This window comes from Pelodiscus sinensis, chromosome 2 (assembly GCF_052426305.1).
Source record: "Pelodiscus sinensis isolate ZL-2025 chromosome 2, ASM5242630v1, whole genome shotgun sequence".
NCBI lineage: Eukaryota > Metazoa > Chordata > Testudines > Trionychidae > Pelodiscus > Pelodiscus sinensis.
The window spans coordinates 171,313,149-171,334,696 of NC_143053.1; the positions used below are offsets into that span (position 1 = coordinate 171,313,149).

Sequence of the window (21,548 nt, forward strand, 5' to 3'; positions counted from 1 at the left end):
CCATTAATTTCAGTGAGCTTTGGAACAGGCCCTAACTGGACTGTGCACAGGAAAATAATGTAACTGAATTCCCAAGTGATGAATATATCTAGATACTGTCTTAATATCAAAGTGTTAAACTGATCATTATCATAGAATCATAGAATAATAGGACTGGAAGGGACCTCAAGAGGTCATCGAGTCCAGCCCCCCATTATGAAGAATGTATTTTTATTTAGCGAAGATGACTTTGCTGGGTTCTGTGTAAAGCAGTTTGAAATTTTTCTGTCAAAATGTCAATATTCTACAAAAAAAAAACAAAAAAAAGCTTTGACCAAATGAAAGCATCCACAGAGAATTTCAATTTTTCATTGAAAAATTGAATATCTTGTAACCAGAAGTTTCTGGAATATTTTGATTCAGATATACTGACAGTGCTTTTTGGGAGTATTAGTTTGGGTGCTTTGTGTCAGCTCTCTCTTCTCTGGGCTGGGCTTCCTGGCTGGACCACATCTCCTGAGATACACTTCCTGTTCCTTAGGAAGACTGAGTTGCATCATGAAAGATGTAGTCTGAGCAGAGAACCTGCCTAGAGAGGGGAATAGGAGCACGAGGCACCTGAATGATAGCTCCCATGAGGCAGCACAGTGGCATTTCCAATTCAAAATATTTTTGGTTTTGGCTACAATACCTGTATTTAGATTTGGGATTTTTTTTTTCCTGAAAAGCCAACATTTTTCTGGGTAGGTAGATGGAACCCATTTTCTGACAAGCTCTAGTTTTATGTCATGTTTATAAATAAAGAAATGTCTGACTGGGATGTAGGCTTTAAGAGATTTATGTGGATGTCTGTGTCCTGGCAATGGTCATGGCCAAACTGAAGATGTTGACACACAAGATCACAAAGGGTTTTCCCCAAAGTCAGTAATTGTGGGTGCAGTGCTTATTAGCATGTGCTTTTATTTATGAGCTTTCCATGCTAGTGAGAACTGTTTGTGAGATCAAATGTACAAGGCAATGTGGTTTTATCCCAGTGTGTCAAGCCACTGGTCTCCCCCAGCAAAGACACAGAGTTGGGGTTACAGCCCACAGCAGAGCAACAGACACTGAGATCCGCTCCAGCTCGGGGAAGGCTCTGTCAAAAGGAATTGACATGGATTTCTGTTAAGTTGAGAAGACCCTTTTTTACGGTTGTCTTCAAGCTGTTTTGTGTATTTCCAGTTGGGACGTAAGTTTTCTTTCTCTTGTTTAATAACTCTCCTTGCTCCCTGCAAAAAATCATGGGGAATTTTAATGACACGAGTAAAGAGTTTAGAAAGACGAAATTTGCAATCTCCAGGGACTATTTATGTAGTTAAAGAAATATATACAGACCATATATATGTTTTTTCATTTAACTGTTTGTGTCATACCAGGCAAACTTCTTTGCCAGCCTCATTTATTTCAGGACGTCCTTCCTTAATCTTGTTTCTTTTTCTTTTAAAAATTAACATTGATACTTCAAAGACTTCCACGAGGGAAACTAATTAGTATGAACTAATTTAGGAAAAGGCTGATATTTTTCCTCCCCTCCTCAATTATATAATGGCAATGCTTTGCCTATTATGTTGAATTGAAACACACATTTTTTTCAAAAAACGTGCCATGACTGAGCTTCGATGTTTACACGGACATACAGGTTGGACCTCCCTGGCCTGGCACCATTGGGGCCTAACCAGTCCTGAATGACACAATTTGCTGGACCAGGGGAAGTGTCCCCTGCCACTGGCCCCAAGCCATCTGTCCCTCTGCCCCCTTCTATTCCCTTCCCAGCTAGGTTGTCCACTCTGCTGCTGCCAGCCACTGGGCCAGATTTCCCTAGCCTCGGCATGTGGCCAGATTTCCCTAGCCCTGCACTGCCATGTGCAGCCAGATTCTATGCTGCCACGGGCTGCCACAATTCTCTCACTCCATGCTGCCATGGACAGCAAGGCTTCTATGGCTCCTGGCCCCATGCTGCTGTGGGCGTCTGGGGTTCTCCAGTCCCCAGCTCTGTGCTGCCGTGGGCTGCTGTGGTTCTCCAATCCTTGGTTCCAACACTGCTGTGGGGCTTCTCTGATCCCGCTGCCCCAAGCTGGATTGCTGGTCCTCTTGCCATGAGGCTTCTGGGTTCTCTAGTTCAGGAACATCCATGGTCCTGCTGGACCAGAGAGTGCCGGTTTTCAGAGGTGCAACCTGTACAGGTACCGCATGTGCAGAGAAGGTTTCTAAGAAGCATGATTTGAGCAAATACAAAGGCTGATTGGGGGGAAAAAAAGCATCAGGGGCACATTTCCAAAGGCTGTTCGGCTCTAACCTCTACCCTGGGCGGGGTTTGATGTTTCTATCTTGGAGAAGAATTGCTTTGGGCTTTTTCCGATTGATTCAGAAGAAAGTTTTCTTGTTTTTTGTTGCTTTTAGTTCATGCTTTGGGTGGGAAGAGACTGTCATTTGGAACATTTTGGGTTGTGCTGCAAGGAAGATTTTGATGAGTTTGTTTATTCCATGCTGAAAAAATGTAGTGTGTGTGACTCTGAGTCACGTAAATAAGTGAGAAGAGCATTAAATGCCATCAGGATTACTCAGATGTCTGTGATTTTTATTTGATGTTCACTGTTTACCACTGTCTGCTGGATGTGGGCTATAAAGAGATGATTATACAAGCCTCTTCTACATGGTCTCCTCATCTTTTGCTTATAAGATGCTGTTGCTGCTTCCAAAGTGAATGAAGGCAAAATGGCAGAGGTCATGATACAAATGTTAGCTATCAGGTAATTGAATAGTCGAGTAACTGCATGAATTCATATCAGTTTCTTGACTGTTCTGTAGTCCCCAAGGGCAAACCGGCAGCCAGTGCAATGCAGCCCCACTCATGGGGAGACCCCCCCCACCATCCCGTGCTGCTGCTTCTGTAGCCAATTTACAAACAAGCTCCCCTTGCGTACCGGCTGCCTGGCTCCCTGCACTGCTGCTTCTTATACAGAGGCAGCAGCGCAGGGTGGCAGCAACTCCTGTCCACGGTAGGTCAGAGCTCCCTGTGGACAGAGGCTGCTGCTGGGTGGGGTGGGTGGAGGAGGGAGGCTGACAGCATGTGGAGGATCCTCTTTCCATAAGGAGCTTGGACCCCTGCAGACAGGGGCTGCTTCCGTGAAGTAGCCTCTGCCTGTGACGGGCCTAGGCCCTCCATGGACAGAGGCTGCTCTGTGGGAAGCTTGGTCCTTCCGAAGACAGGGGTTGTTGCTGCGATGCTGATAGAGGCAGCAACACGGGGTGGGGGGAGCAGGTGGCACTGCGGAGCTGGTGCTGGGAGGAGCCGGCTTTTAAGCCAGTTCCCTCCCAGCACTGGCTCCTGCTTCCCACTCTCCGCTTTCTGCCTCTGATACAGAGGCAGCAAGAGGTGGGGGAAATGCTAGTAGTTGAGAATCGGTTAATTGTATACTCGACTCTTCGTTTATATTTCTAGGTCATGATAACCTTGTGTGCTTCAGTGAAGCCAGTAGATTGAGTAGATGGATTAAAGCAGTGAGCAGTTTAACTTTTTTCTGTCATGCTAAGTGACACAGAGACCTCTTATGAGAGTCAGGCATTAAAGCACAAGTTAATGTTTTGTACAGTTGGCAAAGAGTAATTGTTCCTATATAGATATTTAAAAGCCTATGTGCAGGTCATATTTTTGATGAGCTGGTCACTTGTTAACTTACAGCCTTTCAGTTAGATGCTGGTTACAAATTTTGTCTAAAATTGTGTCTAAAGTTGATTATAAAAAATTAATGAAACCAAATGAATGTAGTAAGAAATTTTGATGTGAAAATATTATGAACATGGAGCGTTAACATATGGCTCACAATATTATTTTCGTTTTCCTGTGGTAAACAGCACATCTGTGTCTTAGCTGTCCCATGGGGAACTTCTAGCTTTGAAACTGTTCTTTATTTCCTCATGTAACCTTAAAACCATACACACACACACCGAACAGCTCTCTGTTCATGTGGCTTTTCTAACTTCATAACAAAATGAAATAGTCATTGGAGAAATCAGTGTAAAGATTATCATTCATCTTCATAACCAGGGTAAGGACAAAGTTTTAGCAAGTCAGCAGCCACTGTTTCTACTAGGGATGGGTCAAATCAAGAAAGAGAGGCTTTGGATCCAGTTTGCCAGTGCCCTGTATCCAGAAATGTTTGTGTCCCAGGTTTTGATATGGCCTGTAAAATCAACCCCTCTCCCCCAAAAAAGCATAATAGAATCCTTTTCATTTCCTCCATTCCCATTCTTTTCCTGTTTTCTTCATCTGTTGCTTTGGTGGTGGTGGTGGCGGTGGTTGATTTTGGGGAAAAATTAATAAAATACAAATGTAAAAAAAAGTTATAGCAATTTTTATTGAAATGTAGGGAATTATCAAAGAGAGTAAAAAAAAAAAAAGCAACTTACCTATACCTACTGCCTAAATTTAGCCACAAATCTGACCAGTACTTTAAGGGATCTCTTAATTGGTTTTACTCAATGATTTGCTGCAATTCTTTTAAAACGTTTCTTGTAACTGAAAGGTATTTAAAATATACTTCACACTTCTCATTCACTTCTCGTTCGGTGCAGCTAGGGCTGGGGGAGGCAGGCCCCCAGTCCCGCCTCCTCTACAGCCCCATGGAGGGTCCAAATCCCACCTACAGCCACACACACCCCCACAGGAAGAGGAGGAGGCAGGGCAGTGCACGTCCCCCCACCACCACTCTGGGGAGGGGAAGATTATGCACTCCGCAGCCTCTCCAGAGGGAGGACGTCATGTGGCCTGAGCCAGCCTGAGTCTCCCCGGCCTCCAGAGCCTGGGGAGGGTAGGTGGCATGTGTTTCCAGCTTCCCCGGCCTGGAGCAGTGGGGAGCACAGGTGCTGGGGGCAGCAACACTCCTCCCCCACACTGCCTACAGCAGGCACTCTGGGGGTGAAGTGTGGGCAGGACCATGCCTGACAGATTGGGAAGGCAAAGCCTTCCCCCACCTAGGCTACCAGACACCTAAGATTACAGTACAGATTGAACCTCTCCAGTCGGGCATTCTCTGGTCCGGCAGCATTCATGGTCCATCATGATTTTAGTTAGCCAGGTGTCTACTTATGATGGGTGTGGCCATGTTTTCCGGGGTCCAATAAAGTTTGTTTACAACTACCAGTCCTGACTCCATGCTCTATGCTGTTCTTTACCTCTGATTTATCCCAAAGGTCTTCTGAGAGCCCAGTAGGCAGTGGAAGTGTTGGTAATGTTGCTAAACAATATTGGCCTCCTGTGGTTCAGCAAATTCTCTGGTTTGGCACCAGTCCGGTCCTAAGGGTGCCGGACTAGAGAGGTTCATCCTGTATTTAAATTCATGGTACAACACAGTTAAAGGATTTAAATGAACTGGAAAAGTTTCAGAGAATGGCAAGAAAGAGGGGCATGGATTGACTTCTGTATAAGTAGAGATTAAAAAGATGATTGTTCGGTTTAGAAAGAAGATAAAGGGTGGGATATGGTAGAGGTTAATAAAATAGTGAATGATGTGGAAAAAGCAAGTAGAGAAGTGTTATTTACCCCTTACCACAATAATAAAACCAAGGGTCACTTGATAAAATTAGGCAGCAGGTTAAAGAGAAAGAGGTAGGATTTCTCTTCTCTTCTCTTCTCTTCTCTTCTCTTCTCTTCTCTTCTCTTCTCTTCTCTTCTCTTCTCTTCTCTTCTCTTCTCTTCTCTTCTCTTCTCTTCTCTTCTCTTCTCTTCTCTTCTCTTCACAACTGACAATTAACTTTTGGAACTTATTGCCGTGGGATTTTATGGAGATCAAAATTACAACTGGGTTTAAAAACCCCAAATATGTGTTTTATAGGATAGGTCTATCAATAGCAACCAGCCAAGATGGCCAAGGATGCAACCCTATCCTCAGGTGACCCTAAATGTCTGACTGCCAGAAGCTAGGATGGAAAGAAGTGGTTGGATCACTCCAAGTGCCCTATTTGTGTGCTCTCCTGAAGTTCTAGTAATTGGCCACTGCCCAAGACAGGATACTGGACTAGATGGACCATTGGTATAACTGAGCATGGCAGTTTTGTTCTTTATTTTTAGCATATTAGGTTGAGCAGAACTAGTGCATTTGTCTGCCCAGGTTGGGAGGTATGCTTTCAGTTGCAAGGCCAAAATACCTGTGGACTGACTCAGCTTATTGTACAACAAAGAGCTAAGGGGAGGTGTTCCCAAAGTCCTAGCAACATACTCAAGTGAATACAGCATCAGTGATTACAATGACCTGAGCAGGACTTTGCAGTATGGCTTTTTCATATACAGGCTAGGATATCCTGGATACTCAGATCTGGTTGCCTATTCCCTGGGCTAACACTGCACTGAAGATGTGACCTTAGTTAAATTTGTGCAATAAGGCTGTGCAAATACATTCTGAGTTTGATTAGCTTATTTTTGGTTTAATTTAACTTGATTAGTAGCAGGTGCAAACTAAACCAAAACAAGTCGTTCTTCAAATAAAAGAGTTCCCATAAAGCTTTGCACCAGTGTAAATAAATTGGTGCAAAACTGTGTGTAGACAATTAGAAAAAAGAGGAGGTAAAAGTGGTTAAATCTGCTGTCATCAATGTACTTCTGCATGTCCTTCTGTCTAGTCACTAAAACTTAGTACATATTGATAAAGTTGATGTAACTTTCATATTGCCTTTACATGCAGGGAACCTTCATTCATGTTGACTGCAGTCAATTCTTATTCAGTCATATTTTCATTGTTTTTAAGCTTTTGTCTGGCACTTATGAAGACATACTATTTTTTTCTTTCCTGCCACCCACAATTCATTTTCATTCATAAATGAGCCAAGCATTGCTTCTCATCATTTATTTTTAGAACCTTTTCCATTTGTATTGTTTTGCAAATGGTGCAGTCCTCATCTGGCTTTTGATCTTCCCCTCTGGGAGGAGCCCCTTACTTTGCTCACAGATGGAATGTTCTTATTGTTCGCAAACCTGGATATAGCAACCAGTATTTGGTCTTTCTGAAAGGTGCCTTTGCTAGTGACCTATTTTCTTTTGAATAGTAACTGTAATTGTATATTTTGGTGATATTCCACCATGTCACTGTAAGCGCTCTGTGTAGGAGGTTATGTAAAAGATAGAATAAGAAATGAACCTTTTGCAGTTTTTAAACTTTCATTTTAGAATTAATCTCTATCTTCTGGGTTGCAAGCAAACATGCTGAGGAGCAGGTGTTTCTGATTTAGTACTTAACCTGGCATTTCTAAACATCTGTGGGTAATATGAAAGCAGGAGACAGCATGGAAGCTAGAGATGGAAGAAACTTGGTAGCTTAGCTTGTCCTTTCCCCTGCTATTTCAGCATTTCCCCCTGCAATATACTTCCTGGCATTGCTGTTGAGTGCTTTGTTCAGTCTGTGACTCAAGCACTGGTGTTTCCACTACTTCCTTTGACGGATTGTTCTGCGGTCTGAGAGATCACATTAGAATTTTTTTGTTCATCCTAAATTTTCCTTAAAAAAAAAAAATTCATCATATCTGTTATCCTTTCTTATACCACCCTAAATATATTCATACTCCTTGGTTCCTGCATCTTTTAAAAAATTTGATACGATTTTATTCCTCATTTAATTGTTTGTCATCATCTAGTTATGCATGACACTTTAAAGGCTGTATATACAGGCAGTCCCCGGGTTATGTACAAGATAGGGACTGTAGGTTTGTTCTTAAGTTGAATCTGTATGTAAGTCGGAACTGGCGTCCAGATTCAGCCGCTGCTGAAACTGATCAGTTTCAACAGCAGCTGAATCTGGACGCCAGTTCTGACTTACATACAGATTCAACTTAAGAACCCCAGGCGTCCCCAAATCAGCTGCTGCTGAAACTGATCAGCGGCTGATTCCAAGAAGCCCGGGGCAGGGGCTTCCTGTAGTCAGCCACTGGTCAGTTTCAGCAGCGGCTGACTTGGGGACGCCTGGGGCAGAGCAGCTGGGGTGCTGCTGGGTTGGTCCAGTAGCACTGCCGCTCCTCGGCGCTACTGGACCAACCCAGCAGCACCCAAGCTGCTCTGCCTCAGGCGTCCTGATTCAGCCGCTGCTGAAACTGACCAGCAGTGGCTGAATCAGGACGCCTGGGGCAGAGCAGCTGGGGTGCTGCCCGGTTGGTCCAGTAGCGCCCAGAGCGGCGCTACGGGACCAACTGGCAGTGCCCCAGCTGCTGTACCACAGGTGTCCGGAGCAAAGCCGCGGAGCACGGGGGCAGCGGGACAGCCCAGACGCGTCGTGGCTGTCCTGCTGCCCTCGGGCTCCGTGGCTTTGCTCTGCTTTGCTCCCCGTCTCCCTGGTCTGCAGACCAGGGGGACGGGGAGCAAAGCGGCGGAACACACGGGCAGCGGACAGCCCAGACGCGTCTGGGCTGTCCGCTGCCCGCGTGCTCCGCAGCTTGGCTCTGCTTTGCCCCCCGTCCTCCTGGTCTGCAGACCAGGAGAACGGGGGGGCAAAGCAGAGCCAAGCCGCAGAGCACGCGGCCAGCTGACAGCCCAGACACGTCTGGGCTGTCAGCTGACCGTGCGCTCCGCAGCTTAGCTCTGCTTTGCTCTGCTTTGCCCCCCCCCCCTCCCTGGTCTGCAGACCAGGGGGACGGGGGGGCAAAGCAGAGCCAAGCCGTGGAGCACGCGGGCAGCGGACAGCCCAGACGCGTCTGGGCTGTCAGCTGACCGTGCGCTCCGCGGCTTGGCTCTGCTTTGCCCCCCCCCATACCCCTGGTCTGCAGACCAGGGGGACAGGGGGGGAAGGGGGCAAAGCAGAGCAAAGCAGAGCCAAGCCGTGGAGCGCGTGGGCAGCGGACAGCCCTGTCCGCTGCCCGCGTGTTCCGCCGCTTTGCTTCCTCTCCCTGGTCTGCTGGAGACCAGGGAGAGGAAGGGCCCCGTTCGTAACTGCGGATCCGACGTATGTCGGATCCGCGTAACTCGGGGACTGCCTGTATTTGTGATGGGGTCCCCGGGGTTACAATGTGGAACTGTGAGACCATTGTGCCCCTTTAACTCTCCAGCCTGGGCTGTCTCTCACAAAGCTATGCCAGGAAGAAGCAGCAAACCACTCCAAGGGTGTGTCTAAACTACATGGCTCCATCAATGGAGCCATGTAGATTAGGCTGATCGGCAATGGGAAATAAAGCCGCAATTTAAATAATCGCGGCTTCATTTAAATTTAAATGAAACAGCTGTTTGTCGGCTCAGCTGATCAGCTGTTTGTCGGCTCAGCACGCTAGTCTGGACGCTCCCGCGCCGACCTGAAAGCCCTTTATCGACCTCCCCGTTATGCCTTGTAGGATGAGGTTTACTGGGGAGGTCGATAAAGGGCTTTCATGTCGGCAGGGCAGCGTCCAGACTGCCCCGTTCTGCCAACAAACAGTTGATCGGCAGAGCGGGACAGCCATTTAAATTTGAATGAAGCTGCGATTATTTAAATCGCAGCTTCATTTCCCTTTGCCGAACAAACAAATCTACATGGCTCCGTCGACAGAGCCATGTAATCTATACGTACCCCAAATGTTTTGATCACTCAGCTAACAGCATGTGGAAACCCACACGCAGTTAGATTGTATGAATGCTCTCTAAGCCCCCATGAATTATACAGAGAGGCCTCATACTTCAGAAATATGCCATCTTACATGGCTCATGACACCCTCAGACAGTACAAACTCACTAAGTTAGTTTGCCACTTCAGCGGACACACAATAGCTGAGCTGAGATTCCCTAAGCACTTCAATCAAAAACCCACACATTCTTTAGGTAAAATATGAAACAGGTTTATTCACTACAGAAAGAGATTTTAAATTATTATAAATAGCATGCATAGAAGTCAGAGTTGGTTATGTAAGAAATAAAAATAAATCACAGTCTAAATTCTAGACAGATTTGAATCAAACAGTTTCTGGCCTCACTGGATGTTTCAGGCAGTTTACAGTTCTTATTACACAGGTGGAATTTGTTCTCAGGCTGGGACTAATTCCCCCAGTTCAAAGTCTTTGTCTTCTAAATGATCTTCCAGGTGTTGTGATAGAAGAAGAGAGAGGCCAAGTGGTGATGTCATCAACTCTCCTTTATACTTTCTTTCCAGGTGCTAGGAAGGTCCTTGCAATGATGTGGAGGTTAAGTAGCCTCTGTTGTGTACCTGCTTTCTCTCAGGAGTTTCTGACAGAGTGGATTAGTTTGATGGGCCATCAAGATCTGTCTGGCCAGTGCTAGTTGCTCTTTGGTTGCCACTGAAAGTTGAGGGTGTCTCACAACCTCACAAAATATTTCAGTAACACATACTAAGCAAAGCTTCTAACTTCAAATAAAATGGTACAGATTCAGTCTCTGGGATCACTGGCAACATCCATGGTCTGGCAGCATGTGGGCCAGGAAACCCCAGCACCAGCTGGTAAAGATGGGAGCTAGGGAGACCCAGACAGGGAAACTCTGGGCGCATCAGTGGAGCCAGGTAGGAGACCCCTGCCCTCCGCTCCATCCTCCCAGATTCCCCAGCAGCAGCAGGGCCAGATGGCAGCCAGGGAACCCCAGCCCTGGCTGGGGAATTCCCAGTAGCAACTGGACCAGGTGGGCAGGGATCCCCAGCCTCAGCAGGGCAATTCCCTGGGAGCAGCGAGGCTGGCCTGGCGCAACCCTGGCCGGGGAATCCCTGGTAGCAGCGGGGCCAGCCGTGACCATGTGGGGTTGGCTGCAGCAGGGTGGCCCATCGGGGGAGCCCCAGCTGGGTGAGCGTTGGCAAAGCAGGGAGCCCTAGCCTTGGGAGCCCCAGGGAAAAGAGCCGGCAGCAAGGGAGTATTGACCTCCCCTGATCCAGCAAATTCCCTGGTTGGGACCATTCACGGCCCGAGGGTATCAGACTATGGAAGTCCAACCTGTAGCACGTAATTCAACAAGATAGTAATGTTCAACAGGTATGATACAAGGTATGAGATATTCACACTGACTATATCATAATTGTATCACAGTGGTGAAAATGGGGGTTCTGGGGTTCTGTTCTGAGGTACACAGACAACTTCAAGTTTTAATTCTTCCTCATAAGTCATTCTCTGCAGCTGCTTGATCATTTCAGCTTCTCTGAATTTGTGTACATTTTTTCTGTTATTTCTGAGCCAATAATAAATGTAGGTGGAGTCTAGCCAAAGTCATTTGGAGACTGCCTCAGTTCAAGTGATCAGCAGGGATTTGAATAACATTGGCCAGTGCACTAAATGTAATACCCTAAATTTAAATGTCTGTAAATTCTGTGTGCTAGAATGATTATTTTTCCTCTAGCCACCTGAATGTTATAGCCTTTTCAGAGAGTCTTAGTTAGGCTGATATGGAATTAAGTTATTGGCAGATACTATTGAGCAGTCTCACAAATGGAATATTAACATTGTACTGTGTGTGTGATATCACAATGACCTATCTTGGGAGAGTAAGTGGGCACTGTATATGACCTGAACTCTATGGAGCTTACGTGAATGAAATCTCTGAATTAACAAGACTGTAGAGGAGACAATGTTTTAAATTATAAAAATACTTTTCAAATAATAGTATAGATTATTACTTCTATATCTACTACAGAATTTCTAAATATAACAATTTTGCTATAGATATGTCAGAAGTAACTGCTTTTAGTATCTTTAAAAATACATGTTTATAAATGTACTTTTATTACTTTTGTCATCAGCAAGCGACATCCAATGTCAAGGCTTGCCTACTGGGGGATAAATCAGGGATGGGAAGTTTGGGTATTTTCTTACTCTAATGTGTATGCAACAGCCTTTGAACACAGGTGGATAAAAAGGACACAGATAATCCCCTCTTTCAGGAATCCAATATTCCCAACCCCACATGTTCAAAAATCACGAGTCAGGCTCACCAAAAATCATGACCTTGTATAAAAATAATACATTTGATGTTCTTTTTATTTGCCTTCTATGTTTTGAACCTTACAGTGCATTGACATCACATTTTGATGCTTTCTCCACTGGCCCGAGGGCTAGAAACTTATTTTTTCTTTAAGAATGAAGACTTGATTCCAGGAGCTGGGGCTTTTAAAGAAAACAATAATTAGTATGCGACTCATGAGTAAAAAAAATTGAGTTGACAATGCGAGAATCTTGGCCAAATTGTTAATGCCTAGTCCCAGGGAACAGAAGATTTCTCTCTAGTTAGATTAAATTTTCCTATTGCTTGCAACAGCTCTTCCTCTCCCACCCAAAAGAAACTTTAATTACAAAATTGACGCAATCATGAAAGCATTGCTTCCAAGACTGAACAGTGGTCAGATGCCAAGTAAAAGAACCTGTAAGAATGTCAGCACCTGTTGACTCCTGCCAAACTATACAATAAGTTATTAAAAATGAATTTAAAAAAAATAAATACATCTAACCTTTTTTAAATCATACAATTGTTTACTTCTTGAATTGCACTCAGCTTGGACAAAGAAAATGTTAATGGAGAAGGGAACTAAAATATATCTCATCCTAAAAGTGTAAACTGTTTTGTGGCATTTAAAGAGAATAGTTTAGGAAGTTTAAAAAAAAAAAAAAAAAAACCTGCAAAAATGAAGAAGCAATAATTATTTTTGATATAACTGTAATTAAAGTATTTTTGGATTGTGTAGCAATTGTTTTAAGAAAGACCTATTTTAGCCAGACCCATGCAGAAAAACATTTGTTTGAATCTAAAAATAAATGAAATGTTGAACACAAGAGCCAACGCTTCTGAACTATCTCAAAATACATTTTTTGGTTTTGTTTTTACAAAAAGAAGTATCCCCCAGCACATTCCCTTACAACCAGTTGCAGCAAGGCAAGTCCTGATGTATTTCAGTGGATATAATAATTATAAAAGTGAGAGGACTGCTACACGACAAATTCAACTTTTAACTTGCTTGGTAGGTTTTTTTCCAGCAAAGCTCTTCTTAACTGGCTTTACTATTTTGATGCAATCTTGGAGCTGAAATGAATATACCTTCATCCCTGTCCATGAGCAGGGAGCTCTTTTAATGCTACTTGCATCTGACGAAGTGGGTCTTTGCCCCCGAAAGCTTATGCTCCAACACTTCAACTAGTCTATAAGGTGCCACAGGACTCCTCGCCACTTTTGCAGATTCAGACTAACACGGCTACTCCTCTGATACTTTTTAAATATTGTTACTTCATCAAAAGTCTGGTATGATCTATGTTTTGGGCAAAATAGGGAGGTGGAATCATAAAGTAAAAGTTTTGAGATGGAGCACAATCCAGTGGCGGTAGCAGATGCAAAGAGCACCACCATCAAACAATATGGCTGTGTCTACACTGCAGGGTTTTTGTGCAAGAAGCTTTTTGCGGAAGGAATAAGCTATTGTTCTAACACAGGATATCATCAATTTATATGAACCTTATGAACCTGCCATGTCTGTGTGAAACAGATTGGTGAGACAGCTCTCCACATACATTGGGAAACAAATGGGCTTTTTACATCCTAGATCAGTGGTCACCAACCAGTAGATCAGGATTTGCCAGTAGATCTTGGAGTCTGACAAGTGATCCTGACTGGTTTGGCCAGCAAGCTATCAAGCGCTGGCACTTCAGATGCCCCTCCACCCACTGTCATGCTGTTCCTGCCCTCTGCCTTGGAGCTGATCCTCTGGGAACCTTCTGGTTGCTGTGTAGTGTGTGGGAGACAGAAGAGGGGTGGCGTTTATGACAGGGTGTTCTTCCTCCCCCCACTCCAGTACCCAATCTCCACACAGAGAAAAGGAGAGGGAGGGAGCTTGGCAATGCAAATCTCTGTCACACTCATACACTGTGTGTGTCTCTGTCATTCTCACAAACGCTCAGGCTATGTCTACACTCATGGCTTCTTGCGTGAGAAATATGCAAATGAGGCTAAACGTGGTATATCGCTGAGCCTCATTTGCATACCTGATGAGCTGCCATTTTTGCAGAAGAGGCTCTTGCGCCAGAAGGAGCTGTCTACACTGCCCCTTCTTGCGCAAGAAAAATCCTCTTCTGCAATGCCGTTATTTCTGAAAATTTAATTGCTGAACCAGTCGTGGCTGGAGTCATTATCCCCTTTGCAGTTCCTGCTTTTTCATCATCAGCCAGTCATTAGCTGGGAGGGAAATGACCCTTCCACTGCACAAAGGTTTCCTTTTTTCCCCAGTGGTAGTCGCAGTCGATCAGATGTGGGAGAGGGTTGGGGAGAACCCAGGCCGGCCAACTTACTCCAGGTTCTGGCCCAGGGATCTTAATTAGCAGCTACTTGTGGGGCTCTTGCCCCATCACCACTATATGTTAGCCTTTTCCCTGGGCCACTTCCTCATAGGGTTGCCAGATAGTTTAACAAAAAATACCAAACACCCTCCCCCCCCCCCCCCGCCAAAAAAAAAAAACATGGAGAAAAAAATTCAGTTGAGGGGAAAAAAAAGGAGGAGACCAAAGTTGTTGAGGAAAGAAAAAAAAAAAGGACCCCGACAGTGGTTATTAAGCAATAAAATAAAATAAAAAAATATAAAACAGCATGACCCCTTTAAGAAGAGGCTTTTTGCCAGCGGCCATCTTGTTTTTCTGCTCCAGCCACAAGACAGCTCCCCTGCGGAACCGGGTAAGCAGGTGATAGGAGGTTCCGAGGGCTGGGCCTGGTTGCTGAATGTGTGTAGGGTTGCCAGGTGTCCGGTATTTTCGCCTCCTGGCAGGGGAAAATAAAATCAGAAAATACCGGATATTTTAGCTGTCCCGTATTTTCTGAATTTTTTTACCGGATAGGAGGCAAAAATACCGAACTGTCCGGGTCAATACCGGATACCTGGCAACCCTAGAAACTTTCTCAACCATTCCCACAGTACCTTCGCCCTCAGGCCTGGGGAGGGATCTTTTCTGTTTGCCTCTCGCAGTGTGTCTGGCTCTGTCTCTCTCTTTCTCCCTGTGTTTCCTCCTCACTTGCAATCTATCCCCTCTTTCACTTTTTCACCTCCTGTCTCAGGGGAAGCATTTTTATAAGGGACTAGCAGGCTCCCATTGGCTGCGGGTGATCCTATGGTCTGCTGCATGCCAGCCCAAATGAGCTCCAGGTTCCTGCCTGACTTAATTGCTGGGACAGCAGACTCCAGCAGTCTATTCTGCGAACAAAAACTGGTTCACCCAACTTCCCATATATCTGCCCTGTATCAAGCTCCTGCAGTCTATGATCTTTGAACTGTCACACTGCAGACACCACTCCTGTAGCTTCCATTGGTTGGTAATGGGGAACCGTGGCCACTAGAAGCTGTGGGCTCAGTGCCTGTAGATGGGGGGCAGCACATGGCACCACGGAGCCATTGCTGTACATGCCAGCTGCTTTCAGGAGTGATGCAGGGCCAGAGCAAGAGTAAGCGTGCCTTAACTCCACTGCTCCATCACCCGGAAGCCCTCTCAGTTAAACTGTGCCCAGCCAGAGCCTGCTTCCTGAACCCCTATCCCAGACCTGAACCCTCTCCTGCCCCCAACCTCCTGCCCCAGACGTGAGTCCCCCTTGCACCCAAACTCCTTTCCAGAGCTTGCACCCTGAAACCCCTCCTGGACCCCAATCCTCCACGTTGGGCTAAGCCCAAAACCCCTCCCACACACCAAACCCTTTGGCCCAAGACTGGAGTCTGCACCCCAACCTTCTACCCCAGCCTGGTGAAAATGATTGAGGATGGGGGAGGAAGGGAGATGGAGTGAGCAGGATAAGACCTTGGAGAAGGGGTGGAGCAGGGGCAGGGCCTCCGAGAAGGGGCGGGAAAGGAGGTAGGGGAAGGGTATTTGGGTTTGAGGTAGATCTCACATTGTTCTTAAATTGAAAAATTGTCCTTGTGGTTAAAAAGGTTGGAGACCACTGTCCTAGGTAATAATGGCATGTCCTAGCCTCAGTATCCTTAATCCTTGTGTTTCAAACATATTCATACCAGAATCCAAGCTGTTGTTTAAATGACATTCTGTTATCCTGAATAAGAACCTCACAGAGAGTCTCTTTACCTCTAAGCAGATTAGCTGTATATAAATGTTGTTGTTGAAATTAACTGGCATACTGAATACTGCACCGTCCAGTTTACATAGAAAATCCTCTTGGTTGACTGTAATTGTGTGCTTACAGATGGTTTCCTTGTAGGCTCTTAAAGTCATTATTTAGAATGGCTAAACAGAATTGGATTTTTGATCGGAGAGAAGCTAACCCCTTTTAAGTGTTGCTAGCTTATTGTATTAGAGAACTGATGCTTTGGATGTATTCAAATCAAAAGGCATATTTTTTCCCTTAAATTTTTGTTTACACTAGGATTTTACAGACTACTAATTCTCAATGAGAGCTGTTCACACTGATGGAAGCTGTAGTGTAGGAAAGACTCATGTTTCTGTACTGTGCTCTGAAGGAGGTGTGATAAATTGGGGTAAAGAAATGTCTGAGTCCACATCTATCCTAGGGGAGAAAGTCAACATGAGATATGCAGCCGCAACTATGAGAATAGTGTAGCTGGAGTTGATGTACCTTACATCAAATTTCTGTAGCATCCCCATTGTGGGAGGTCAACTGGAGAAACTCTCCATTGCAGGAGGTTGATGAGAGAGTTTCTCCCATTGACTTCCCTTACTCCTCGCAACCCGGCAAAGTACCAGGGTTGACAGGCGTTATCAGCATCAATTTAAAGGGTCTTTACTAAACCTGTTGAATCAAACCCCAGGAGATAGCTCTCCAGAGCGTTAATCTTGGGATAAGTGGGGACAAGCCCTGAGCCTTGTCTGCATGACAACTTCAACTGCCTATTGAGAATCTGGGGTCTGAAAATCTTGATATAGACCCAGCTAGATAAATGAATGGGGCAGAGAGGTCAAAACAAAATCTCTCCTGGCACTTCTTAACACATTGTGATTCATTTTTTCTTTACAATTCTCCATAATGTGCATCAACATTTGTTTAGGCAGATATTCATCTGATCTGTCTATTTAACCTACATGGCCTGCAATGTAATATCTGAATAGCTTCTAAATACCTAACCTGGAACTAGAAATAACATGAATAATCTCTTCCTTCCTCCCCCAACTCTCCCATTCCAAGACTGCCAAAGAAATAGGGATGTTTATTTACTTGCTCTGGGTGCATGTGTGAAAGAGAGAGAAACTCCGGTCATCTGAAGAAATGGATTGTGCCCACAAAAGCTCATGATACGATCTACATGTTTTGTTAATCTATAAAGTGCTACCAGACCATTTGTTGTTTTTTAAGTTTATCCTGTACAGACTAACTCTGCTACCCCCTGAAGATTCAAAACTGAAGAAATCAGTTTTGCATATATGTTGTGGATGGAGAGGTGATAGAAGCAATCTCTCTGAAGTAGCTATGGCCAGTCTCATGAATGGCTCAATACCAGAAGATAAACAATGTACTGGACTTTATTTAGTGACCAGTTTACTTAGGGTGTGTCTAGACTACCTAGTTTTGTCGACAAAAGTGGACTTTTGTCGACAAAACTATACCAGCGTCTACACTACCGCTGAGTTCTGTCGACATAACGTCAACAGAACTCAGCAGTTTTGTCGACGCTGGTATACCTCATTTTACGAGGCATAACACCTTCTGTTGACAGAACTCTGTCGACAGAAGGTGTTATTGCCTGTAACATTGCGTCCAGACTACGGAGTTCTGTTGACAAAGCAGCTTGCTTTGTCGACAGAACTCAATGTGTCTGGACACTCTTTGTCGACGGAAGTTTTGTCGACAGTATCTGTCGACAAAACTTCCATCGACAAAACGCGGTAGTCTAGATGTACCCTAAGTTTAGCTCCAAGCAGGCTGCATCTTATTTATATTATTTTGTTGGAATTACATAAAGGTGAGGAGAGTCAGGAAAAATTGCTTTTGTTTAAAAAGATCCCGTATCTCACCTTTCTTCCCTCTCCCCCCCCCGCCCCCAAAATCAACCTATGGAATGATCTTCACCGCAGTCATTTAAAATGTTCTTCTCTTGTCTACATTTTGCTGCTCTGTATTTTTATAAAAAAAGTAGATAAAATCAAACTACTGTGTTTTGCAGTAATACTAACTCAGGATCACTCTTTTACCTCTAACTCGGATTGATTAATCACACACTGTTGTATTTAAAAAAATTAATATGTAACATTTTATAAAGTTAAAACAGTGTCTCAAAATAAGAGATTCATAGATTCTGAAGTCACAAGTGACCATTGTGATCATTTGAGCCATCAAATAAAATTCCAGTTTGAACTAGAGTGTATCTGTTAGAAAATCATAAATGTGTTAACAAAAATTGGGTTTATACTGGAAGTATTCCAAATCTTGTTACAAAATACTATGGTAAACGCTGGTACTACTGAGACTTTGAAGACTCATCAAAAGGCCACTGAAGTTCAGTGGGAGTTTGACATCAATTTAGATTTGGGTGAGGTGCTACATAGTCAAATGTGCCATTATATGTTTGGTAGTACTTCATAGGCAGCCTTGGGCTTTAGAATCTCTTTTACTCAAGATGATTGTTGGACAGGAGATTGACTTATCCCATACGCTTTTAAAAAACTGTTATGAGGTTCTTAGCTTCCTGCAGGCATCTTAGTTTAATTTAACATTTTATATGAGCTCAGCCAAAAGAAAATGTTATCCCTTCTCTTTCTGCCAACAATGTGAGAAAATGACTTGTGGTCTATCTGAATTTGCAGACATTAGTGATGTAGTTTGACTTATTAACCCTATAGCATCTTTGTTGGCGGGCGGGTGCAAAATATTGTGTCAGAGCTCAGTGGCTGGTTCCAGTGGTTTGTCAGCATGTTCTTGTCATGGAAAATGATGAGCCAGTGGGATAACATTTAAATGCTGCAGATGTTTAATGATAGGTTTCAGCAAACTTACAAACTCCCCAGCTATGCAGCACAAGATTAGAGCCAGACATCATTGGGAGTTAGTTATGTCTATTACCGAGTATATTTCAAAGAAATATTTTAGAAATTGCCAATGATAGCTACATTTTGCAGTGTATGAGGTAATTCTTAAAATGGTTCAAATTTGTTAAAATTCATAGGAATGACATTTATATATATGTGTATGTAAATGTGTGTGTGTTTACATTTGTTGCTTAAAAGGGGGCAGCAGTGTGTTTCTTAACATACATATGCAGTGAGGGAGACATTTACACACTTACATGGCCAAAGCATTATTGCTGATTTAATACTGTATTTCATCCCATACAGGTTGCACCTTTTTTTATGAGGTGATTATAGTCAAAGGAAAAAAACTTTTGGATTTTCTCTTTCAGAATCGCAATGAAATAAAAAATGGAGCGATCCTTCGATTAACAACCTCTCCAGTAAGTTACCATTCTGTTTGCTCTCCTTAAACTTTTTCAGTCTCCCATAATAATGGTTTGGTCAAGGGGATTACTATGATATTTTTTATTATAGGGAATTTAGTAGCTTGTGGAAAGGACTGATTATTGGTGGTTCTCTGTGTTTTGGGGTTGGTGACTTGTCAAAATGGTGCAAAATATTGCCAAATGATCTCCTGTATCCTGCAAAGGATTGTGGTATTTGGAGTGTTTACATTAATTTGTTATTGCTTGCTGTGGGGCTTGTGGATTAGGACTGGTGCTGCTGGATACTTCTGTCTATTCTCTCTTCAACCCACTTGCATAGCTCACTCATCCCAAAGGTGACACAGCCTCCTGAGTCTGTTAAGATAGCATGAATGCCTCCCTCCAAGAAACTGTTTCTGCTTCAGAGTTCAGAGTTGGAAGGGAAGATGGAGGACAGGCTGGGACAAGCTCTACTATGTTTGGGGCTGGGATGACAGAAGGGAGGGAGAGTGAACTACTTATTTCCTCCTCAGGTTCCCAGTGACTCTGAGATTTTACTTTTTTTTTTTTAAACCCCACCTCTTCTCAGCTGGAACTCACAAGATGTCCCATCATGACTCATTTATGGGCTCTTGGCTGTACTACTACATCCCGGAAGGTTGTTTATCCACAGCATGGGTATCAGCAATATAACTTTCCATCCTTCTCACTAATGCACATATTGCTAAGATAGCTTACTTGAGTTTGTCTAGTCATGGTAGCCATAGCAGATTCATGGCAGTGTTCTGGAAATTTCAGTCCCCAGGCGAAGCAACACCTTTTTAAACAATCTCACCTCTATTCTGCCAAGATCAGAGATGAGAAAAGGTGCTGCCCATTCAGTCCTTGGCTTCTGATGAGGCTGCAAAAAATAAATAAATAAATAAATAAATAAAAGCAAGTTACAGAGGAAGCTTTGTGATGTGAACACCTGTATACTAGGATCTGGACTGAGACTATTAATTCATTTAACCTAGCCCCTGAGCCGCTCAGAAATTTCAGGTCTGGGAAATCTAGCCTGGATTCTCATCCGTAGTAAAGAAATATTTTTTATTCACATCCACCCCCACCCAATAGAATTTTTGTAGTCACCAGATATGGGGCATACAAATAGCAAAGTTGCAGATATGTTGGAATAGATATAGGGAATGGAAGAGCTCAGTAAGGATACCTATAGGTATCTGGAATGCTTGAACAGGCAAATTGAACTTTTTTTTGTTCCATGAGAGCATAATTTCTCAGAAGGTGACCTGTCCAGGCAGCAATAAAAAGGGGAAGGCAATAGGTGCTCTGTCACCTGCCTTATTTTTACATGCTCAGTTCCAGAGTATCACAGTCCGAAAGCTTAACAGCAGTTTAAGAACAAGGCCCTGTCAGAGCCTGGATTACTTCCAAGCAGTATTATGGGCTGCAATCCAAAATAGCCTAACACCTTGGAAACTACCTGGCCCCTAACCCACTTTCCTGGGATACCTTGGGAAGAGGTGAGATGGGGACTCCCTCAACACTTCCCATTAGAAAACATGTAAACTATTTGTTCCGATAGCACAATGATAATAGGTCAATATATATCAGTGTAGAGATATTCTAAATAGGTTTTGGGTTGCATCACCTTTTATCATCAACTAGTTGGTATCCCTCAACCATCCCTGAAGGGATAAAGGCTCATTCCACTAAAGGTAGGGAAAGCCTACATCAGCTGCATCTCTGAGAGAAGTACTCCGAAATATGTAGGGTAGCTACTTGGAGCTCTTTGCATACCTTCATGAGCCCTTTTACCATCGTACAGTCTCAACTGTGGATACAGCTCTGGGGACAACCTTGCTATAGTCTGGTATCCCTTCTGTTTCCCTGCACCTGCCCTCTGTTTGACTACTCCTTGTTAATTTCTCATGTCTGGAATACATATCACAAACATCACTCAAAGAAAAAATGGAGCTTACTCATCTGTAACTGGAAGTTCTTTGCGATGTGTGGTCTTTATCTGTATTCTAGTATCCTCCCTCTGTCTCTTCTGCTGTGGAATGGGTATTCTGCAGTAAAAATGGGAAACGAGAGGTGTTGTCAGCACCGCCTGTTATGTCCTCATTTGGGATCATGAGGAGAGCTATGACCTGTGTGCAGGCTAAGAGTCTGGGCACTGCTTGAAGGAAATTCTGGACTTGTGCGTAGGGTGCTCTTACGTAT

General features: G+C 44.0%; 1 protein-coding gene across 1 annotated transcript in view; it reads left to right on the forward strand.

The window, feature by feature from the left end:
* Positions 1 to 21,548, forward strand: part of ELMO1 (engulfment and cell motility 1) — a 448,991-nt gene that overhangs the window by 110,547 nt on the left and 316,896 nt on the right. Inside the window, exon 5 of the mRNA XM_075921743.2 lies at positions 19,287 to 19,337. Coding sequence (XP_075777858.1) covers positions 19,287 to 19,337 — 51 coding nt within the window. The remainder of the gene's footprint in view (positions 1 to 19,286; positions 19,338 to 21,548) is intronic.